General features: G+C 39.1%; 1 protein-coding gene across 5 annotated transcripts in view; it reads left to right on the forward strand.

The window, feature by feature from the left end:
• LOC103022577 (cingulin-like protein 1) overlaps positions 1-17,459 on the forward strand; it is a 74,809-nt gene extending 57,350 nt beyond the window's left edge. For 3 of the 5 annotated variants that reach the window (XM_049466404.1, XM_022676305.2, XM_022676301.2), the window contains 16 exons: positions 3,622-4,014; positions 4,993-5,235; positions 6,348-6,434; positions 7,403-7,543; positions 7,654-7,755; positions 8,722-8,928; positions 9,531-9,635; positions 9,987-10,139; positions 10,263-10,430; positions 11,078-11,251; positions 12,240-12,329; positions 13,182-13,265; positions 13,895-14,013; positions 14,338-14,446; positions 15,188-15,351; positions 16,455-17,459. In XM_049466404.1, coding sequence (XP_049322361.1) covers positions 3,622-4,014; positions 4,993-5,235; positions 6,348-6,434; positions 7,403-7,543; positions 7,654-7,755; positions 8,722-8,928; positions 9,531-9,635; positions 9,987-10,139; positions 10,263-10,430; positions 11,078-11,251; positions 12,240-12,329; positions 13,182-13,265; positions 13,895-14,013; positions 14,338-14,446; positions 15,188-15,351; positions 16,455-16,566 — 2,451 coding nt within the window. In that variant the 3' untranslated portion in view covers positions 16,567-17,459. The remainder of the gene's footprint in view (positions 1-3,621; positions 4,015-4,992; positions 5,236-6,347; positions 6,435-7,402; positions 7,544-7,653; positions 7,756-8,721; positions 8,929-9,530; positions 9,636-9,986; positions 10,140-10,262; positions 10,431-11,077; positions 11,252-12,239; positions 12,330-13,181; positions 13,266-13,894; positions 14,014-14,337; positions 14,447-15,187; positions 15,352-16,454) is intronic. The other 2 variants (XM_022676302.2, XM_022676306.2) reach the window with 2 other exon arrangements.
• Positions 17,460-23,291: the final 5,832 nt, after the last annotated feature.

Genomic DNA, 23,291 nt, shown 5'->3' on the forward strand with positions numbered 1-23,291 from the left:
TGTCTAATGCTTGGCTTAGTTCTTCTTATCTACCTTTAGAACGTTAGGACTTAAGTTTTTAGGTCACAATTATACTAAAATACAGAAAATTGTTAAGGGTTCACAAACTTTCAAGCAACACTGTAGAACCATGACATTCTAATGAGCTATATTGATGGTTCTACATAGCACCAAAAAGTGTTAAACTGTTGATATGAGCCAAATAACTTTTCATCAGTGCTACATAGAACCTCCTTGTCTACACACACTCTGAGAAACCAATGTTTTGACGGGGAACCTGCCATCACTGTGGCGGTGCGATGCGCTTGGCAGCGGCGGGACGCTGTTGTTTTGGGTTCTACGGCAGGATTAGCGTCCCGAGCGGGAGAAAGTGCTTTAGGGATTTCCTGGGAGTGTGTTTTTCCAAACACAGTGTTTCTGTTTTTTCTCATGATAATGATTCCAGTCACAAAGATGAATCACAAGCTGTCACAGGCTTATATGCTTATATGCTTTTATTTAGTTTTGATTCGTTTGCTGGAATCGCAGATTCGCCAAGCTTTTGTCTCCAGGGGATAAGAGATAAAGCGTTCATCATCGTATGAGATCATATTTTGGGGGTTGGGGGGGGGGTGGATTAATCACATTAAAGTCTAGATTAAACGATTATCCCTCTAAGGCCCTTTAAACACAGTAAGTGATTAGCATTGCAGCCCAGAGGGAGCGCGCTGGCCTTTTTCCCCCCCCGCACCCAGTGCGCTTTCCCTGGGGAAGAACGCTGGGCGAGTCCCCGGATTAGGCCGGATTTTCTTCATCTGGGGTAATCCACTGGACACTGGCCAATTTGCATAACCTGCATTAGCATAATTAGATTCTGTTTGTTCATTAATATAAAGAGTATTCAATTACAGCGGCAGCTTTTGTCACCGATTGCGCGAGTGTGGTTTTGTCCCAGGGTCGGTGTTGTATGTCTGTTTGCTGATTGCCAGATGTTAAGGTGTCAAGATTGAGATGGGGCCTACTCACGTACCATACGCTGAAGGTGCCGCACAGTAGAGAAGTGCTTGAACACGAGAAATAAGCAAGAGCAGTGGTGAAACAGAGAGAGAAAGAGATAGAAATGGAGGGCGAGTGAGGTGCACAGAGCTTATATAATTTGAATTTGTTGCTTTTCTAAACGCCTAATCCCTTAAGCATGGAATAATATGTGATAATGCAATTACATTTGGCAGAGCAGCACATTAAGTTCATCCTTCCACATGATGGTGCACATTACAGCCGTTCCAAACCCCCAGCGACTCCCTCGTAATTAAAACAGACGCATTATCCGGCAGAGCGGCGTCGCCCAAAGATTGTGCTTTGACAACAGGAGACGAATATCATCGAGTTCCCTCACTGATATGTTTATTACAGGAGCTCCTCTCTGCAGAGCTGGTTTAATCAGTCGGGCAAAGCATCAACAGATTTTTCATGGCTTTCTTATACCAAGGTTTTAGATTACCATAATTGGCTTGTTAGAGGTGCCCAAACTTTTGCATGCCATTTTATATGTAAGTGTGCTTTGTCAAGGCTTTTCTTCTGGCTCGTTCAAATAGCAGTAAGAGTTGAAACGAAAAGCTTTGAAATAAATTGAAGTTTCTAATAGCTTCAATGTAATGTATTGCAAAGTATGTTGGTTCAGTCCATTCAAAATGGATTGATTTTCATAGCTAGGTTTCCATATATGGGCTTAACTATGTTTACACGTTAAATCAAACTCTTAATTTCAAAGAAGAGAGAAAACATTTGCCATGTTTTCCATGGTATGGGTTCAAAATATGGGCGTGGAGTTCACAACAATCTTGACAACAATCCAGATTCACCTTCTAAACCTCCTGAGTTGACCTTTTGCAATGTGTGTGTTGAGTTTGTGTATGTGTGGACGGTGGCTGTCGGCTCGCTTTACATCCTCATGACTCATTGACAGCGATTTGACCCGCTGAGCCGTCCTCGGCTATGTCTTCCCTTCAAGCTGTTGTGATGGAAGTCTGGAGCGACAACCAATGGTGGCCTCTGTCCTTTATATAGCTGTTTATAATGTCATGTGACTGCCAGGGACACGCCATGTGACACCTTAGATGACCGAGTTTGGCGACCACAGGCCGACCAGGTGTGATGCCTGTGACGTCTGTGTTTGCTGTTTATGTCCGGAGATGGCGCCACTGCAAATCAATGTCTTGGTTGTCGTCCTGGCGGGCTCGCGAGACCCCAGGTGCTTACAGGTCTGACGGATAGCTGCTGCAGCCACCTGAGCTTTTCCTCATGCTGTCTGCATCGGCTCTCCAGGAACAACCGAGGTGATCTGGCAGCTGTGATTCGAGTAACGCGCCCCGAAAGTCAGAGAAATTCCGAAACTGAACTGCTTGTGTTGCAGCGTTGGTTTAGTTTATTACTATTTATTACTATTGGTTCATTTTATTACTTTTGTGTGGGGCCTCTTGGGGAAAAGGTTGGCAAGAAATTATCGAATGTGCATGATTTTTTTTGGTTAAGCTGGTTGAGAATGTTTTTGTTTAAGTTTGATGGTTTAGCTGGTTTACCATGACTTAGCTCGGCATGACCAAGGTGGGAGACCTACATGACCAAGGCATGACCAAGGTGGTTGACCTGTAAGACCAAGGCTTGACCTAAGTGGTTGACCTCTATTACTAAGGCATTACCAAGGTTGTTAACTTGTAAGACCAAGGTGGTAGACCTGCACGACCAAGTTTGTTGACATGTATGACTAAGGCATGACCAAGGTGGTTGACCTGTATGACCAAGGTGGTTGACCTGTAAGGCCAAGACATGATGAAGGTAGTTGACCTGTAAGGCCAAGGCATGACCAAGGTGGTTGACCCGCATAACCAAGGCATTACCAAGGTGGTTGACCTGTATGACCAAAGTGGTAGACCTGCATGACCATGGTTGTTGACATGTATGACTAAGGCATGACCAAGGTCATTGACCTGTAAGACCAATATGACCAAGCTAGTTGACCAGCCTGACCACACTGGTCCACAAGTTTAATCAGCTTGAACAAACAGGTCAACCACTGAAAGACCAGCAAAACCATCAATCTCATGCTGTACTAGTCAAGAGCTGAGCTGCTTAACCAGCCTGACCAGTTCGAACCATCTGAAACCATCTACCAGCAAACGCTGGTTTTGAGCTGAAATTTTCTATCAGGGTGATGACATGTTTAGTGCTTGTTTAGCTTTCAGCTTGAGCTAAGATGGTAATTTAGGCAACAAGTATTATCATTGACTTTTAACTCCCTGAAACACAGTAATATTTTTTCAGCAATCATAACGGATTTAGCAGTTAGCCTTCTTCTCTAAGCATGTTAAACTCCAGTGGCTTTACATAGTATGAGCCACAGTTTAACAGATGTGCAGGGATTGTAAATATTGATTCCAAAATTGGAGTGTACAGTTAGCATATTATCTAAACTAGCCTTTTAGCTCCTGTGTAAATCTTAAGAATCACACATCGCACGACTGACACCAAAAGGTTCAAGATTGAATCTGGCAGAATTGACTGAGAGAGTTTGACTAATAGCGAAAAAGTGGATATCATGGATGATTGTGTTTGTGTTGAAATGAGGCTTGCTGTGTTTCTCAGGGAACAGACAGCAAAGACTCTTTGCACATCTTGGAGCACTCTGACGAACTGTTAAACAGACACATCGAGGAACACACCAACATGGATGACGAGGAGAAGAACTGGAGAGCCAATAAGAAAGCCTCGCTGGCGAAGGGGACAAATCTGACACGCTCGGGAAGCGTGAAAGACCTCATTCACAAGTTCTCAGTTTCTGACGGCGATGTGCTAACCGCACCCAACGGCAGCCCGACACTCGTGGTCAAAAACAACTCTGCTCAAGTAAATGCCGGAGTGGAAAACATGACAGAAAGACAAACCCAAAGTCCTGTTCCTGATGTAACAGTGACGCCCCCTTCTGGACAATCAGAGAAATCCGGAAATGCAGGCTCGGTCCTTCTGCTTAATGGCCCGGTAAGTGTAGGTGTATTTCGGCATGGTGGACCAGACCTACAATGCGCGCAAAACTGGACTGCATCGCGTCGCATGAGGAATCGCATGCATGGCCCACTGTTCACACTGTCCACCAGCTAGGTGCTAACCCCACGCGCTCTGCTAGTTACTCATGCTACTAACCCTGCCTTACTTGTAGTGTGACAGCAAAAGTCTAGTTGACATCTAGTTTAGATATGTTTACTGCTTCTTTTGCTAATGAGTAATGTAGCAAACATTGATCAGTCTGGTGCTAATTGCGTGTCTGAATCATTGTACACTCTCGTCACACTGTGTGATGTTGTACAGTGAACTCTAATAGACTTGCTCATGTGTTTTTTTGACACTGTATGACACACTTTTTATGTTTTGCAAAATTATGCTAGCATAGCTAAAAAAATATAGAAAAAAAAACATGTAAACAAGTCTGTAAGAGTTAACTGAACATCTCCACATAGTTTAATGAGATTGTGTGATGATTTAGGACCTGATTAGTGCTAATACTTGTTAGCTACATTAGCCTACATTAGCTTCAGTGCAACTAGTAACAGTCTTATCTGGTTGACTGTATATGCACCAAGTGTAGTAATTTGGTAAGTAGCTATCTCTTGCTTGTTTTGAATACTAAACCAATGAGCATAGTTTTTGGTTCTGTTTTTTTGTTCTGTGTTGCAAATGCTTTAACTTTGCTATGCTTTTGTGTTTGCAACACATTTTGCTGCCCAACGCCACTGAGTTTGCACGTGTTCTCACTGTCAAATGCACATTTTGAGTGGTATGCATGTGTTTGTGTAAGTCTGCATGGCTTGATTCACCCAGGACAGCACCCAAAGTACACCTGTTATTAGTGATTATTCTCAATGCTCATAATACTCAGCAGAGCATTCTGTATCAAGCTATTTTGCAGCCCCAAAACTCAGAGGTCCTGAATCTGTTTATTTTGCATATTATCTCTGGCAGGATTTTGAATACGACAGAGAAAAGGACAGACCTCCATCCGTGGACGAACCGACTACCCCAAGAATTATCCCTTTGAATCCAAAATACCAGCTATACCTGGGAGCGGATCGGATTGGGAACGGTGCCAGTGGACCGGGTGGACCCATGGGCACTGGACTGAATGGAACCATCTCTAAAACATCTATAACCCGCCGGTCAATGGAGTCTTTGGCATTCCGAGACTTTGATAGCAGTTTGGACAAGGTAGGTGTTTACATATACCAAATTTTCACACAAGAACTATTTGGTCCGGTTAAAACAGACTCTGTTTAGTTTGCATCCTTGGTGTGGTTTGTTTCAGCAGGCGTGAAAACTGTGAAAAAAAAAACTGTGAAAACTGTGTGGTTTGTTTGTGGTGAGAATATGCTCTGGTCTCGAGCAGAACCAACTATCAAATATACTCCTCAGATTTGAGCTAAAAGGCACAGTTTAATCGGATTATATATATATATATAGTTAATCCCCATAACTATGAACAATCGCTGTTGGGAATGCGCATTTTGGTGCATTTATGTTTGTGCCTGTGTGAAAACAAACCAAATCAAGGGAGAAAAAGTTCCAAGTAAATGAACTTTTCAGCTGAATTGGACTAACAAACTACAGGTATGAAAACTCCCTAAAACAACGTTGGAATTGGCCATTTGTTAAGCAATGAGGCTAAAATTATTGCAAACTTAATAACTACAGTGGTTCCTTGGAGGTGGACATCAGGTGTAAACATCTACATAAACAAATACTGGCAGGAGAACAGTATTTCACACTGAAGAGCTCAGCAACTTTAAACCTGCCAAGAGGCGCCACCATTGTCAGTCAGTCTATGACATTTCTGCCCTGCTAGAGCTGCCCTAGACAACCGGTAGTGCTGCTGTTGTAAAATTGTAGCGTTTAGGAGCAATATCCTCTAGGCTATTAGCATGCATGAATTCCTAAATCTGAGTGCCATAAAAGGCTCATCATTTTAGGGAACATGGGATAAAAATAACAGAGTATGGACAAAATACTCTGTTATTTTTATCCCATGTTCCCTAAAATGATGAGCCTCAGAGGGGGCAGGAAGACTACATATAATGCCCATACATTCGTTAATGTGATCTTCAGATGTCAACAAAGTTTTGTTTTTTTTTGTAGATAAAGTGAGAGAAAACTGTGTTAGAAGCTAAATTAAATTTTTTGGGGTTCTGGTACCTGAATCAGTTTGATATCAACATTAGCACTTTGGCACTGGTACAAGACAATGCCAGTCTTGTACCACAGCTGTGGTTTAAAACAGCAAATTGTTCCAGGGTATTCCTTGACTTTTTCTGATTTTTTTACAGGTTGAGAGTCCTGCCAGAGTTTTTAACAGCCCCTACTCAACCGTCTCCGTAGAGTACAACCCTGTGAGCAGAATGTCTGAGTACAAGGTAAATCAAGTTTCCTATGTTTTCATTTAAGATTAATGAACCTACTCTGTGCTTTTACTCACTGGCCACTTTATTAGAAACACCTACTAACTACTGTGTGTTTCCAATCACTGGCCACTTTATTAGAAACACTTGCTAACTACATTGTGCTTCCACTTATTGGCCACTTTATTAGAAACACCTACTACCTACCTTGTGCTTTCACTCACTGGCCTCTTTATTAGAAACACCTACTATCTTACTACCTTGTGCTTTCACTCACTGGCCACTTTATTAGAAACACCTAATATCTTACTACCTTGTGCGTCCACTCACTGGCCACTTTATTAGAAACACCGACTATCTTACTACCTTTTGCTTCCACTCACTGGCCACTTTATTAGAAACACCTACTATCTTACTACCTTGTGCTTCCACTCACTGGCCACTTTATTAGAAACACCTACTATCTTACTACCTTGTTCCTCCACTCACTGGCCACTTTATTAGAAACACCTACTATCTTACTACCTTGTTCCTCCACTCACTGGCCACTTTATTAGAAACACCTACTATCTTGCTACCTTGTTCCTCCACTCACTGGCCACTTTATTAGAAACACCTACTATCTTACTACCTTGTGTTTTCACTCACTGGCCACATTATTAGAAACACCTACTATCTTACTACCTTGTTCCTCCACTCACTGGCCACTTTATTAGAAACACCTACTATCTTACTACCTTGTGCTTCCACTCACTGGCCACTTTATTAGAAACATCTACTATCTTACTACCTTGTTCCTCCACTCACTGGCCACTTTATTTGAAACACCTACTATCTTACTACCTTGTGCTTCCACTCGCTGGCCACTTTATTAGAAACGCCTACTTACTACCCTGTGCTTCCACTTGGTATCATGGTGTTCATATTGTTTGGAGTTGTGTTCATATTGTTCATATTGTTTGGAATGGTTGTGTTTGTTGCAGGTTTCTGAAAGGTTGTCTCCAGCCACATCCGAGATTAATTTGTTCGGTCTGAACCGTAGCACGAGCCCTGTGTCCATGCCCACTCTGCAGGCCCCTCGCTCACGTTTCTCCGCCTACGATACACTCACCAGAAGACGAGAGGTAATTCTGAGTAATTTTATAAGTACACTATTATCCAAAGGTTGGACATAGGTGCATATATTTTAAGAGTTCAGCCGTATTTAACATGTTGTATATCTGTGCTTCAGCAGCAGCAGCAGGCTCCTCCAACTCAACTCCTTATGAGGAACAACTTACCTAACAAGCGGGATTACATTGAGGAATTGACCAAACAGCTGGAAAACTGTCAGAAAGTGAGTAGATAGATAACCAAACATGTTTGTTTTTTATAAACACTGTTTCTGTACTGTACACTCAACCATGATTTGTATCTTATAAACGCAGAATTTAATAGCTTATGGATCCAAATGGCAACCAGACCAGCAGATTTTAGGGAAGCATGTGTCAGTAACGTATTGAAAGGTGGGACAATACATCGATATAGCAATATATTGTCCTGTTTCCATCCTTTCAAGACGATATCTGGCTTCAAATATTCTTCTAAACTCCATTAAAACTCACCCCCAGTGTGGTTTGCAAAAGTTACTGCTTCATTACTCTACATAGTGTCACTAATCAAATGAATGGAGTGAAAATAACTGCGGTAAAGAATATTGGTTGTCAATTTCTGTGAAACTGACACCAATAAGTGCATAATTAATTCCTGGTATTTGCTTATTTCAGAGTATTTTCTTGCAATATACTGAGTATCATAATACTGTGATATCATCATGATTCCCACCCCTAATGTACTCCATGCAAACCATGTGCTGCCATCAGAGAACCAAATTTGTGCTAGGGGCACCAAAAAAGACATGCAGTCCATGCAGTTCCCTTAGGGCAGCAGAACCCTTTTTGGGACACCATTAAGTATATAAATAAAGAAATTGTTAGATTTCAATTATTTACACGTTGTTAACCATTTTGTAAAATGGAAAAACACACAATGCCACTTATTGAAAACATATTACTTGGGCCACACACCCTTTCATCCCCAAATCCAAATATAGGTACAAATAATGGCATGTGTATTCACCAATACATGAAAAGTGATGCTTCCTGATAATCCCATGAGGTTTAAAATAACATGGTAATACATTGCAGTGAAATTGCAATATTGCTGTTTCACTGTAATATTTGTAATATTTTAACGAAAAATGGAGGTACACCCTCTCTCTTTCTGTCTCTCTAAATCTCTGTATGTGACTTGCTCTCCACAGAGGAACCAGTTTCTGGAGGCTGAAAGTATTGAGCTGGAGAAAGAGAGGACCCAGATCCGTTTTGAAATGCGAGGTCTGCTGGTGAACAACGAGGACCTGCTGCGGATGAACACTCAGCTGCAGGGGGAGATGAACAGGATGAGGGAAAGGATCGTGGAGCTGGAGAGCAACAACAATGTCATGGTGGAGCGCTTTAAACAGATGGAGGTACGATGGAAATTTTGTATGAATATATAGTTAATTACAGGGAGCTATGCACTATATTATCAGGCCTTTTACTAGGCAAGATTAGGTATGACCAAGCCAGTGTTGGCCTAGCTTGACTAGATTGTTTGCTAAAGCATGATCCAATCAATCACATTATGTTTCGTTTATAAATACAAAAATAAACATAAACATAAAAATGTGTGTGGTCCAGCCAGTGCTACAGCAGACTAAGGAGCTGCCACTATGATTGGGAGATTGATTGCCATCAGCTGCCTGGACCCTGAGAGAGAGCACAATTGGCCTTGCTCTCTCTGGGTGGGTAGATGGCGCTCTCTCCCCACATCGCTGCTAGGGTGATGTCAATCAGCAGAAGGCATCTGTGAGCTGATGTATCAGAACCAAGTCGCTGCACTTTCCTTCAAGCGCCCTGTGATGCTAGTTGGCAATGCTGCATCAGCAGCAGCTTGAAATTCTTAGATTGAGATTCTTACCCTCCTTACCTATTGTTAGGGGGGTCCCAATGAGTGGGTTGGGTAATTGGCTGTGTAAATTGGGAAGAAAATGGGATCGAAATAAAAAAAATGTGTGTGCGTTTTTTTCAGGTGGAGCTAAAAGAGGCTCGAGAGGTGATGGTGGAAGCAAATACTCAGGAATATGCCTTCAACTTCCTGCAGCAGTCGCTCAAGAACAAAATACAGGATGCTGAGGTGTGTGTGTGTGTGTGTGTGTGTGTGTGCGTGTGTGTGTATTTGTGTGTAGTGTGTTTAAAGGATCCTTAATGATCTGTGTGCTCTTTGCTGGGGACACCCCTTCTGTTGAATGCATTCAACTGCTAACACTGATGTGCAAATGCACACAAACACCATTAGCTAGAGGGGTATATAGCCTTTCAGGCATTGAGTTTGGAGCAATGGAACTGTGTTCTCTGGAATGATGGTGCTTCATCCAAAACTGTTGGGAGTTGTGAATAAGGTGTTGGGGAGTTGTAATTTTAGAAAAAACAATACTTGTCCCAAAACATGTGTTGATAAAGTGTGTATGTGTGTGTGTGTGTACAGGAGGCTCTAGAGAAGCAGACACTGCATGCGCAGACACTGTCAGAGAAACTGTGGCTGGCAGAGAGGAATCTGGAGGAGCTGGAGCTGGAGAAAGACACTAAGGGAAAGAAAGCAATGGAGCTTGGCACTACTCTAAACAAACTGGAAACAGAGGTAATAATAATAATAATAAAAAAAAATAATAATAAAAAAAAATGAATGAATGAATAAAAAGAAAATAATAATGATATCACAGTCATGTATGGAAAATAATTTTATCCGTGTGTTTGTGTGTAGCTCGCAGAAGCTCTGCAGCAGGCAGCCCAGGCCAACACAGAGCTGGGCCTGCAGCAGAAGCTGAGGATGGATGCTCAGCTGAGGGTGGAGGAGCTGGAGGAGAGTGTGCTGGAGAAGGACCAGGAGGTGCTCCGCCTCCAGCAGATTGTTAACCGCCTGCAAGGAGAGGTACTTATATATACACACACACACACACACAGACAGTATACACACTATACACACTCATAACAACACACATGTAAACTACACTCACACACTCTGCATATACTACCGTATTGTAGTATTGAGTTTGGAGCAGTCACATCATCACTTCATAAAGGAAAAACATCATTTTTTAACATACAAACTGTCCCCTTACACTGTTTTCTAAATGTCTTGATGATAAATGGACCAATAGAAATTCTCCAAATTGACCAGAAATAACAAGACTGACTAAATTACAATGATTTTTACAGAAAGCTAAGAAACTTTCCTGGAAAGTTGCTGTTTTGGAGACCCATGTTTTATTCATTGGACAGTTTTACTCTAAAGACACAAACATGTAGGACTGTCGCAATAATTACATTATTGACCTATTGTACAGTTTATGGACATGAATTCAGTAATTTTTGCTAATAACATGAATGAGCTGGTATGCCAACAATCCTAATTAATAGTTCACTGCTTTAAAAGGATGTAATTTTGTTAATATGTATTATGTATTTTGTATTAACCACACACACACTACAGATATACACAATAAAGTGAACATAAGTTTGTATGGGACTATTGTTTTTTGATGATTCTGCTGTCTGTGTGTGTGTGCATGCACCCAGGTGTCTGATAAGCTGCTGGAAAAGGAGCACAGTCTGGAGGAGGAGATTCAGCTGAGGGAGAAAATGCAGCTGCAGTGGAAACAGGCTGAGAGAACAGTGGAGGACCTACAGATGGAGCTGCAGACCGTCACACAGGCCAGAGACGACCTGACCAAACAGGTCAAACAAGCCCAGGTAAAACACATACACACACATAAACTGCAAAAAGTACACTGCCTGGCCAAATAAAAATCGCTATTTGGATTTAAGTAAGTAAATGATGTGGGGTTGATGCTGCAGTTGGTCAGGTCTAGGTTCAGCAACAGTATGTGCTGAAAGAATGAGGTCAGCTGACTACCTGAATATACTGAATATAGACCAGGTTATTCCATCAATGGATTTTTATCTTCCCTGATGGCACGACCATATTCCAAGATGACAATACCAGGATTCATGGTGCTGGAATTGTGAAAGAGTGATTCAGGGAGCATGAGATCATCATTTTCACACATGAATTATTCACCACAGAGTCCAGACCTTAACCTCATTGAGAATCTTTGGGATGTGCTGGAGAAGGCTTTTTGCAGCAGTCAGACTCAATGCTGCAAGATCTTGGTGAAAAATTAATGCAGCACTGGATTGAAATAAATCTTTTGATATTGCAGAAGCTTACTGAAACAATGCCAAAGGGAATGCGTGTTGCAGTCAAAGCTAAAAGCAGTCCAATAAAATATTAGTTTGTGTGATCTTTTTTTTTTTTTTTTTTTGCCAGGCAGTCTACATTAAAGCTTTTTTCACACTTCACAGATTTCGGTGTGTAGTAAACACAACCGTTGCAGAGACCCAGAGTCATATAGAGTTCAGATTATATGAGCAAAGGCTCATTTTATCTGTTCTTGAAAACAGACCAACATATCATGGTCAATCAAGAAAATGGTAGTTTATCGGTTTGGGTCCGCATTGGACAACGTCTGGGTCAGGACCCGGACCGCGGTCCGCCTATTAGTGATCTCTGGTGTAGACCAATCATCTAGTCCATAGTATAGCAACCACTCAGCAGTAGCTAATGTACAGCACAGTAACCTGGGACCACCAGCCTGCATTTTCTCGAGAGAACACAAACATGCCATGCGCCATGCTCTTCCAACCTCTCAGCTATAATCCTCATTGTTTTCTCTTACAGGAAAAACTGATTGATCTGGAGACAGATGTGGAGGAGATGCAGGAGAATGAGCAGAGATGGGCCAGCAAGAACAAGAAAGTACTAGAACAGGTTAGTATACACACACACACACACATAAATACACACACACACAAAGAGTCCTGGAACCGGGCCACTTAAACAAACTTGCATGCACAAACCAACATGCCATGACATTTTCTATGTCAAAAAAGTTTTTTTTTATTTGCACATAAATTAAAGCTGATATATTTGGGGTATTGAGGGCCCTCTCTGGTGAGAATGGGTAATTGCACCGAGCATGTGGAAGAATCATTTTAAACTGGGCGGGTGTGATGCGGTCTCCTTTCAGAGCGGATGAATCCGATTCCAGGTTATGTTTAGTCAGAAAGAGAGAGAAAGAGAAAGAGCGCACTCAGTCAGAAACTTTACTCCTTTGTTTTTTTGTTTTTACTATGAGTGAATGAGCTGCTGAGCTCTGAGTTTCAACTTCTGAAGTCTCCAATGCTCCACCAGCCGCTCACATTCAGTACAACTGAGCCGGATCCTCTTTTAGAGGCTGTATGTGTGACGTAAGTATGTGAAGATGTGTGACGTGGCCAGAAGAACTCCTGTGAAAAGCAACCCGACCGCCCAGTTTTAAGAATGAATATATTAAGCTTAGACACAATATTTTGTCCCTTCTCCACTCAGTAATGCTTCTGCTTTCAGTTTAAAGACAAAATAATATGAAAAGCCACTTTAACCAAGTAACCCTCTCTGCAGTCAAATATATCTTTATTTCAGCGTCCAGGTCAAGCTAGGCGTACAATGTTACACTGTAATGTTATGCAATATGTAAAGCTTCCTTAGATGCTGTTGTGTAAAATGCTAGCTATTTTGTGGCTTAGGAATATTGTAACTTCAGCTGAATGATGTTTAAATTTTGCCTGGTTTGTTTTGCAGTGCGAACAGCTGCAGCTGAAACTGATTCAGGAGAAAGATCTTAACGACAAGTTGGAGTGTGAGAAAGTCATCCTGGAGAGACAGGTACAGAAACATGCATGTGTGTCATGTCTCTAATCACTGTTGTTAATTTTGTGTGGCGCATCTCTCTAAATGGTTACTCTAATTGTAGGTAGTGTAGGTGATGCTAGCCAGTGCAGTCATTTGCTAGCTAACAGAATAACAGAACGTTTGAGGGGGCGGAATTCCCCTCCTTCCCCCAAAAGTGGCCCTAAAAACTACAAAAAGCATCATTTGTACGAAAACTGTACCACATATCGCTCCAAAAAGCAAAAGCAACATAAAATAGTTCCTACGGTCCTGCGAACTTCTGGCTTTCCATGTCAAAAGCTATGGAAGGTTATGTTTAAAAAAACATGAAAAGAATAATAATGAGAAGTAGAAGATTACAAAGAACATTATGTTGGCTTTTCAAAGCCAACTTATTACAGAATAATAATTAAATGTAGAACAATCATTGTTGTGTTAGTGATAGTTGATGGGGAGTTTTAGTTAGTGAGTACAGTATTAGAATCGATTGATTTAAGAATGAATTTTGGGGAAAACTTTGAACTATTGTTATTTGTTTACATAAGTAAAACTATTGGATTGTATAGATGATAATGATAATAATGATGATAATGATGATGATGATAATGATGGCTCATCCTCAGATCCGAGAGCTGAACAGTGAGATTGAAGAGATGCAGAATAACAAAGTTCATGAACATGTGATCACGAAAGCAGAGACCAGAGCTAAAGAGCTGGAGAACGCACTCAGAGCTGAGGAGAGGTATATATATATATATATATATACACACACACACTCTTAGGCTGCACTGTATTATGAACCCGGTACTTTTTTACATATATGTAGTGAACATATAGGTAAATATAAATTGTAATACATGTTTGGAATTAATACATGATGCACTTCATCCCTGTCCCAAAAATAACATTTTTGCGATTTCCTATTTTTTAAATAATATGTTGTATCAGAAATTTGTAACTCATCTAATAGAATTGCTCCAAAAAGACATTTTAACATTTTTGACACCCATTAAAAGTTTAGAATGCGTACCCATGCTAACCCACTTCCGGTGCTTTCATTGTGCAGGAGTAAAGTGGCACTAAACAACACCATCAGTAAGCTGGAGAGGAAGATCAGCGAGCTGACTGAACAGCTGGATGAGGAGCACAGGATCTCCAACGAGCACAAAGATCTGGTACATTTTACAGCTTCTTACCAGCAGAGAGCAGCACACAGCTGCAGTTATATATCCTCACCACCAGGTGGAGACAGATATCAGTAAAAAAAAAGTAATACACTTAAAGTACTTCAGAATGTTTTATTATGTGTTTTGACACTTAGAACATTTCAGGAAGCATTTGGGGGACAATATATATATATATATATATATATATATATATATATATATATATATATTTTTTTTTTTTTTTTTTTTTTTTTTTTCTTCTTCTTCTTCTTTTTTGAACTGCTATATGAAGAGACTGGTGGAGGAGAACATACCAAGATGCATAAAGACTGTGATTTAAAAAAAAGGGTTATTTCACCAAATATTGATTTCTGAACTCTTAAAACTTTATGAATACTCTGCATATTTTGGTTCCTTCAGCCATTTCTCATTTTCTGCAAATAAATGCTCTAAATGACAATATTTTTATTTGGAATTTGTGAGAAATGTTGTTCGTAGTTTATAGAATAAAACGACAATGTTTATTTGACTGAAACATATAGCTATAAAAATCAAAATCAGAGAAACTGATTTAGAAACTGAAGTGGTCTCCAGAGTTCATTTATTTATATTAGTCAGTACCATACAACTAAATTAGTTTAAATTACAATTTAATTTAATGACATGTTTTCAATTAAAACATATGCCCTGTGCGAGAAGATACCCACTGGTACTTACTAAATATCCAACTGTGTGCGTCTTTCTGTTCAGATGACTCAGCGAATGCGTTCCCTGAAGAGGCAGCTGAACGAGGCAGAGGAGCAGACAAGTCGCAGAGAGAGTCAGTACCGACACACACAGAGAGAGCTGACCGAGGAGAGAGAGGCCAGTGCTCGCTTACAGAAACAACTACTGGACATTCAGCTGCTGATGAAGTGAGTTCACTAAAACACACACACACACACACACACACACACACACACACACACACACACATAATATAAAAATATACTGACACACTGTGATGTATCAGTCTGGAATTAAGCAGCAACATGGTTCTGTTTAGACTCTTTAAAAAGGTTATTGAATGTAATTTATTAGAATTTAATGAATCCACATACAGGAACCTGATATATGGTAATAAATATAAGAATATATCCTTACATATTGATATAAAACAAATGTGTCGCATATAACCAACATATATGCCACCAAAAAACATACTCTAAAATAATAGATTTAATAGATATAATGTAATATATATGATAATGTCTATGGACCTACCAGTCAAAAATAAAAGTAAAATATATATGTTTTCTCCATGTATTATACATAAATATCCAATATATGATACACATATATACACTACCGGTCAAAAGTTTTGGAACACCCCTATTTTTTGTAGTGTTGTATGGCGCAGACAAGTTGCTTTTTTATTTTCCCATCTTAAGAATTACTTTATTACAGTACTTTACCTGTCAGACCTCTAATTCTTATCTTTACTGCTGAAACTGAGACTGAGTCCAATGTTATGCTGAGCTAAAGGCACTGCCATGTGGGTCAGCCAGACGTCTTCCTGTATCAGTTTTCTCCAGTTTCCAAGAGTCTTTTAAAGGTGTGAGAAACAGTACTCACCACTCTCTGGCCTCATTTGTAATTTCTTTAAAGAAAAGACTTACATTTTTAATAGTTACAGAGTAAGCTGTAAGCTGATTCTTTTTATTTTTCTAGTTATTATAATGCAAGTGTGAATGTGCTTGGTGTTGTTCAGATACAGCAGTAGAAAGTGCAGTAGGACAAACTGTATATATATATTTTTTTTTTTTACAAAAAAAGTATGTTATGTACACTGGCTTTGACTGGACCTAAAGGACTTAAATGGCAAAAACAAATGAAAAAAAATTGGGTATTCTAATAGTTTTGACCAGTAGTGTATGTATGTACATACATATGTACACATAGATTATTCATATGAAGGTGGCTTTAAATCACAATGTTTGCACACTACTAAAACTTTTGTATTTGGTTTGTTTTGCAGGCGGAAGGACTCAATGATGGTGAGGCAGACTCTGGATAACCTCAAACTGGACCTGAGTGTGGACGAAGAGGATGAGCCTGAACCCACACAGACCAGCTCAGTCCAGAACTGAGATCAGTAGAGACTTTTTAGCCTAGAACCAATGAATGTACGACAGCCGGCTTCAGCTTACTCCAGGAAGCCCACGGAGACTCTGTGGAAATACAGACTGCAGTAAATTTACAGGATACAGGATACTAAAATTGATGGAGATTCTTTTCCAAAGAAAAAAAAACAGAATACTGTTGCCCACATAAGCCTGGAGAACACCTGAAAAACACCACTTCAGAAACCCATTAGAGACCCTAACCACTGTCACACCAGAGTGTTTATGACATTTTTAAAAAAGCAAGGTCTTTTTTATTTGCCAGGATGTGCATGTAGCAATCTTTTGGGGTGACAGATTGGGTTCACTTGGGGGATTATTATTATTTTTATACATACATATATAATAGACTTTTAAATGTACAGTGTTTGAAGTACAAATAAGCTTACTTGGTACAGATAATGTCAACTCAAAGGTTTTTATGCAGGTGGAAGGTAAAATATTTCTCTTACACTTACCATATACTGTATGCATGCTGTGCTGTCTTTTAAAACATGCAGCATTTAGTGGTTTTAAATCATATTTAATTTTCTTTTTTAGTTTCTTTTCTTCCCATTCCATTCCTTCCTGGAGGTGTACATGCTGTGAGAGTAAAGTAATGTAAATAATGATTTGCTATCGATATAATGAACAGATTTGTGTTGTTTTAGGACATAATGTGAGGCTAGCATGCTAATGCTGGAAGCTAAACTGAGGTGGTTGAAAAGACTGTTTTATAAATGGTTTTGGGGTCTTTAAGCTATTTATTGTACTAAATTTAGAACGTAAGTTGAGAATGAATGTAATACTGTGCAGAGTTTATTGTTGGTGTCATGTCATTTTGAGCGGTCATTAAACACCACACAGAAATGTCAACGTTAGCTTGTCTCCCTTTCATTTATTTTTACAGCCATGTTAGCATGTCGAGGTGTGGGGCTTGAGGCTAATGCTTCAATTTCAACTAAAATAGCCTGATAAATCTAGAGAGTTTAGAATCCAAGATGGCTGCTTCACACAGCAACAGTAGGAAAATCAGAAGGATTATACACTTTTTATCACTTTTGTCTATTAATGTTTTATCTATTACTTAAATCAGTCATACACACAGCACTGCCCAACTGTTCTATCTATGTGTGCCTGATATTTGGATGTGCAAAATACTGTATAAGGCATTGTTGTTATCAATTTAAATTGCTAACAATGCTATCCTTGGACAATGTTAACACTGATAACAATCTGAAACATACAAAAAAGGTTATAATATTTTGGTTAGATTCAGTCTTTAGCTGCAGTAATGCACCTCATGTATGAATTTTACCAGTCAGATATTAAGGAGTAAAAAAGCCACTCCACTAAAGTACAGCGTTATCAGAGTGAGTTTTCAGTGAAGTTTCTCCAGCACTAAAACTGGGTGCTGTAGCATTAGCCGCTATTCAGGGGTGAGTATATTGGACTGTGGTCTGCGTGTTTGCTGTGTTAAAACAAGCTACACTAAATAAACCGCTACCTGAGGTTACCGGAACACTCAGGGTTCCTCAGTCTAGGGCTAGCAGGCGGCATTTACACCCCCGCTAGTGCTATGGTTAGCGGCTAATGCTAATGCTGCTGCATGTAGCCTTAGTGCTGGAAAAACTTCACTGAAAACTCATCCTTAGACAAAATATTGGTAATCTAAGCTCACAGTAAATAAATGGAAGTGCTTTTCTCACCCAAATAAACGGTTTTCAGGAGATAAATTTGTGTAGATTAATATTCAGTGCCTGTTTGAATGAAAAGAAAATGTATTTTTTTTAAAGAGTTTTTTTTTTACAGTTTTGTTTATTTAGGCACTTACTCCAGCTTCCCCATTGCTCACCTTGATGTAGGCATTCTTACAAGTGTCGCTTAATGCACCTTATAATTCGGTGCTCCATATGCATGAAAAGGGACCAGATAATAGATGTTCATTAATCGTGCGCCTTATAGTGCAAAAATACAGTAACTGTTTTTAGTCACCTGGAACGTGTGTCTAATGTTATTCCCAGCTCTGAAATTTAAAAGCTAAACAGAATGCAGCATAAAGATTCCCTAACATGTAGGATTAAGCAGAAATAACTTGTTCAGACTGTTATGCTCACTGCTCACATTAAAGCTGATAAATACACTAAAATATTGAGACTTACATTTACCACAAATGAAACACAAAAGCAGGTTTGAAGGAGAGTGTATGAGATGAGTTCTGTCCAAAACACATGGATTTATACATAAGTTGTAAAAAAAAAAAGGATTGAATGGATTAAATACAATTAAATAAAAATGGAAGACTTGCATTATATATTTAATTTTATTTTATTAACTTTTTTATTTGTGTATAATAAGTGGTGATATATATTCTACAATCACGTAAGCGTTTTTTTATTAAGTTGTATTTTTATAAATTTGTATTTTGATATACACGATTAAAAATAGTAATTAATTAATTAAAATGTGTGCTCAGGTGCTTTGTGGGCGTGGTCACAGTGATGTCACTCTGAAATATTTAAAATATTTCCTGGGTAGGATACTCTAGTGTATCCTCTGCTGGAAGCCTTTTGGGGAGGATTTTAAGCAGCTGGGGTGGCAAGATGGCGTCATAAAAATCAGTTTCTGGGTCACGGAGGAGAGGAGAAGGGTTGGTAGGAAAAAGAACGAACTTTGGGGTTTCTGGATGCAGTCTGGGGCTCACCTCCACTGTGGGGACAAAAAAAAAACACGCACATCATATGAGCTCTATTCTGCAGCCAGACCCTACTCGCACTGCCCGCTCTGTCCTGTAGGTGGCACCAGTACTCCATTCACTGTTATACATTTTTATTAAGGGGAATTCTCATAACACAAACACGCCAGATTAAACATAAAATCCCGCCCTTCAACCTTAAGAGCAAATCAGCTCACTGCTTGTGAAGGTAGCAGAATCTGATTGGCTAACGGCTCTGCAACACCAGAAATTTTTTAAAATAAAGACATTTTTAAACGAAAGTAAAAACTTGTGCAATAGAGCTTTTGAGAAATATCTTTTTGAATACTTATATTTTGAGTATTTCAGGTCTGTTTATAGTGTATATGGAACTTTTTAAAATATATAGTTTTGTAAAGAAAGTTGTGTTAAAGTTGTTAGTGTATCTCTTTTTAAGGTCTACTGTTCACATTTTTTAGCTGTTTTTCTGCTAAATAAGTCTGATTCCTTCATTTATTGTGTAATTTTGTTGGGCAACGTAAACCAATAGTAATCAAAGCCTTAGTGTTTTATATTGTATGTACGCCTAACAGAACAGTAAGTCACAAACCTACATTAAAGCCTAGTCATACAATAAAATAAAAAATTATATAAAATAAAATAATGAAAATACAGTGATATACTGTGAAACTGTCAGAATCTTGAAAAATAACATAATATACATTTTTGGTCATACCACCCAGCACTAACTCTAACCAAGAAAAAAAAAATAGTGCACACAAACCTACACACAAACCTACACACACACACACACACGAACATAAAGAGCCGCAGGCATTGCAATACTCAATAACATTTTTTTTCTTTATTCATAAAGAACATACAGAACACTCATAACTTAATGTTCTCAAAGAAAAGCGAGTTGGTGTTAACCTGGTATACTGTTACACATCCTACTCATACCTATATCATATTTTCTTTTTTTTTATCTTTTGTTAAATATACTTCTTATGCAATAAAATACCTAAGAGTTCACAACTGGTACAAAGGATCGGACAGAGTCATTGGTCAGTAGAGCTATACAGGCACGACGAGAGAATCATTCAATGTAAACGTTCGAGGGGGGACTGGAGTTCTGACGTAAACTAAGGTTTTTAGTATAAGCATTTAGGGAGGGTTTTTTTGTTTGTTTGCTTTTCTTTTCTTTTCTTTTTTTTGAATGGTGTGCAGTGTTCTTAAAGGGTCTAATCTCATTACACCAGCAGCGTTTGGTCCAAGGATTGTCATGTTGAAAGGCAAAAAACAAAAAAGTAGGTGACAGTAAGTTCTTAAGTAGCGCAAAAAAAAATAAAGATTACACCCTTATTCTAATTCTGATGAGGGGGTCACAGTTAGTCAATTAAATACACTAAAATTTGAATATTTCTAAGAACAGGTTTGAATTTAAGTGATGTAATAGGGAGTCGCATGCATTCTCAACATTCTCCACAAGAGGGGTCTATCATCATTTGAGTCTGGTGCTGGCAGATTGGGTGGTTTCCAAGCAAATTGCATTTGAGTTGGATTGAACTGTTTTTTAAACATTATGGGAAATACAATGCAGTGGTCAGAAGCTTACATACAGTCTTCCTACCTTGGCTGCCATGGCAATTTTGGGCTTTTAATGATGACTGCTAAAATACATATTCTTAAATAAAAAAAAATCTAAATTTGCTGCATCTGTGGATCTGCAAATGGGCCACGGGACAGAACATTTTTAAACATTTTTTGAAATCAACACATCCTGAAAATTGTACATACTCATAAATGAATTTTTCCCTAATAAAGATATTGTACCTCTGCTTCAGAGCAATAACAGAAATCCCAGCCACCATTTGCCTGACAGGCAGTCTAAAAAGAAATAGAATTTCTATATAGTAAGAGATTAGTAATATTTGCCACTTGAATGTCTTTTACAATATTTAAATGCTTCATTTGTTGATGTTAAGAAGGGTTAGCTTGATAAAAACATGTATGGAAAGTGAATTTTACCACTACTAGCTTGGTGCTAATGTAACATTCCCAGTATTCTAATAGAGCTGATATTAGGATATCACCAAAATTAACCATAAACTGCTGTATAATTATAATAAATGGCTCTAATCAGATACTAACAGCCCTAATTTTCCCTATAGGATCACTTCAGTGTCACTTAAATGGGGTCAGTATGGCAAAAAGCATATTTCTTGGCACTGAGTGAAACAACAAAAAAATGGAACTTTACCTTCAAACCTCGCCACTCATAACTGAATTACACCAATTGGGTTAAGCCTGGATTAATACTAATGAACTCTATTACAACCCAAGAGCAGTGCCCAGTAGGCTTACACTGCCCCTTTGGAAAAAAGTACACTTTATAACAGTAATCTGCAGCAGCGCGACTTCATAGAATGCACAAAAACAAGTAAACGAGCAAAATCTGTGCAAGTAGGCCACTGCAGCACTCGCATACTCCCCTTGTAGGAAACTTGCCCCAAAAGTGTTACTGAGCTGTAAGAATTTGTGCAAAGATGTTGACCTCTCTCAAAGAAGCCCCTAGACCAGGGTCCATAAGAATGTCTCAGAGTCCCTGAGACTAGTTTAAAAACCACTGGTCTACATGGCAGTTCTTTCATTTTTAGAAATCTTTCATTCAGAAATTACTAAAATCAAATGATATATTGTGTAGTAATAGTTGTTGGAAAATTATTATTTAATTATTTTATCAACTAAAATTGTCATTCTATGTATGATCTTTGAGATTGTTCAGATCATTTCACTTGACAAAATGAATTAAAACAAACCAAAATAAGTTGAAATATTCTATAGTATTCTACCAACAAGCTCAAGAAGAGAAATATTACATAGTTAGATTTTGCTTTCATAGCCTTATTTAAATTTGCTGTGTGCTGAATATGTGGAAACATGTAAGATTTTCTTTCAACATATCAGATCATCTTTGATATTTAAATGAATGTATTATGTATTTACTTCACATTCTAATAAAAGTTCCTTCTAATAAAGCAATCCTCCCTAATATCAACATGAAGAGTGTGTTGGCCAAATTGTTTAAGCAGCTGAATTTGTCGTTCAGTCTGCACATTTACCACGTTAAAACAAGCTATGTGGGACGAACAGCTAGCTAATATCGCCCTGGCTTACCGGAACGCTCAGGGTGCCTCAGTGTAGCTCTGTCTGGCCACTAGCAGTTAGCCGCTAATGCTCCAGCCTGAAGATAATTGAAGAAATTCCAGAATCTAAGCTTACTGTAAATAAACGGAAGCGTTTTATTCACCCAAATATTCAGGAGAGAAATCTGTGTAGATTAACATCAAGCGCACATATGACTTTAAAATAAAGTCTTTTTTAATTAGATTGGTTTACTTAGCTTAGCTTTACTTAACTTAGTTAGCTACCTCGCTATCACCACCCAGCAGAGAATTGGACGTTCCTTACAGTGTCCATAATCCAGTGCGCCTTATAGTGTGAAAAATACGGTAATTCTGATTGGTGGTTGGATGTGATTTTTTGCACAGATAATTCCAGTCCAACACCGCCAGTCATGATCATTACGCTGCGCTGTCCACTGTGGGAGGTAATGCCTGCAATGTTGTATTCCCTGTATATGTGACACTGTGGATCTAGGACATTAAATGCATGCACATTTAGAAATGGAATATCCCATTCATCTGGCACCCACTACCAGCCCTCACACTACCTACCTTGCACTCCATGAGCCTAGCCATGTTCAACACCACTCACAAGATAACACCTCACAACTTATACAGGTGTGGGTGTTTTTTAAAGCTGTCCCCTAAGTAACTCTTCATTATCAGCTTCCATAATGCTATCCTAAACAAGCCTTTTCTTAACAGGTCACAGCTGAGTACACAAGGCCACATTAAGAGTACACAACAAACTTTCCAGTAAGTGTTACTAATAGGAGAGGGCAGCTAGGAATTAGCTGTTATGATACTGCAGCCATAAAGGCTTGGTAAAG

Source organism: Astyanax mexicanus, chromosome 17, assembly GCF_023375975.1.
Source record: "Astyanax mexicanus isolate ESR-SI-001 chromosome 17, AstMex3_surface, whole genome shotgun sequence".
Lineage (NCBI taxonomy): Eukaryota > Metazoa > Chordata > Actinopteri > Characiformes > Acestrorhamphidae > Astyanax > Astyanax mexicanus.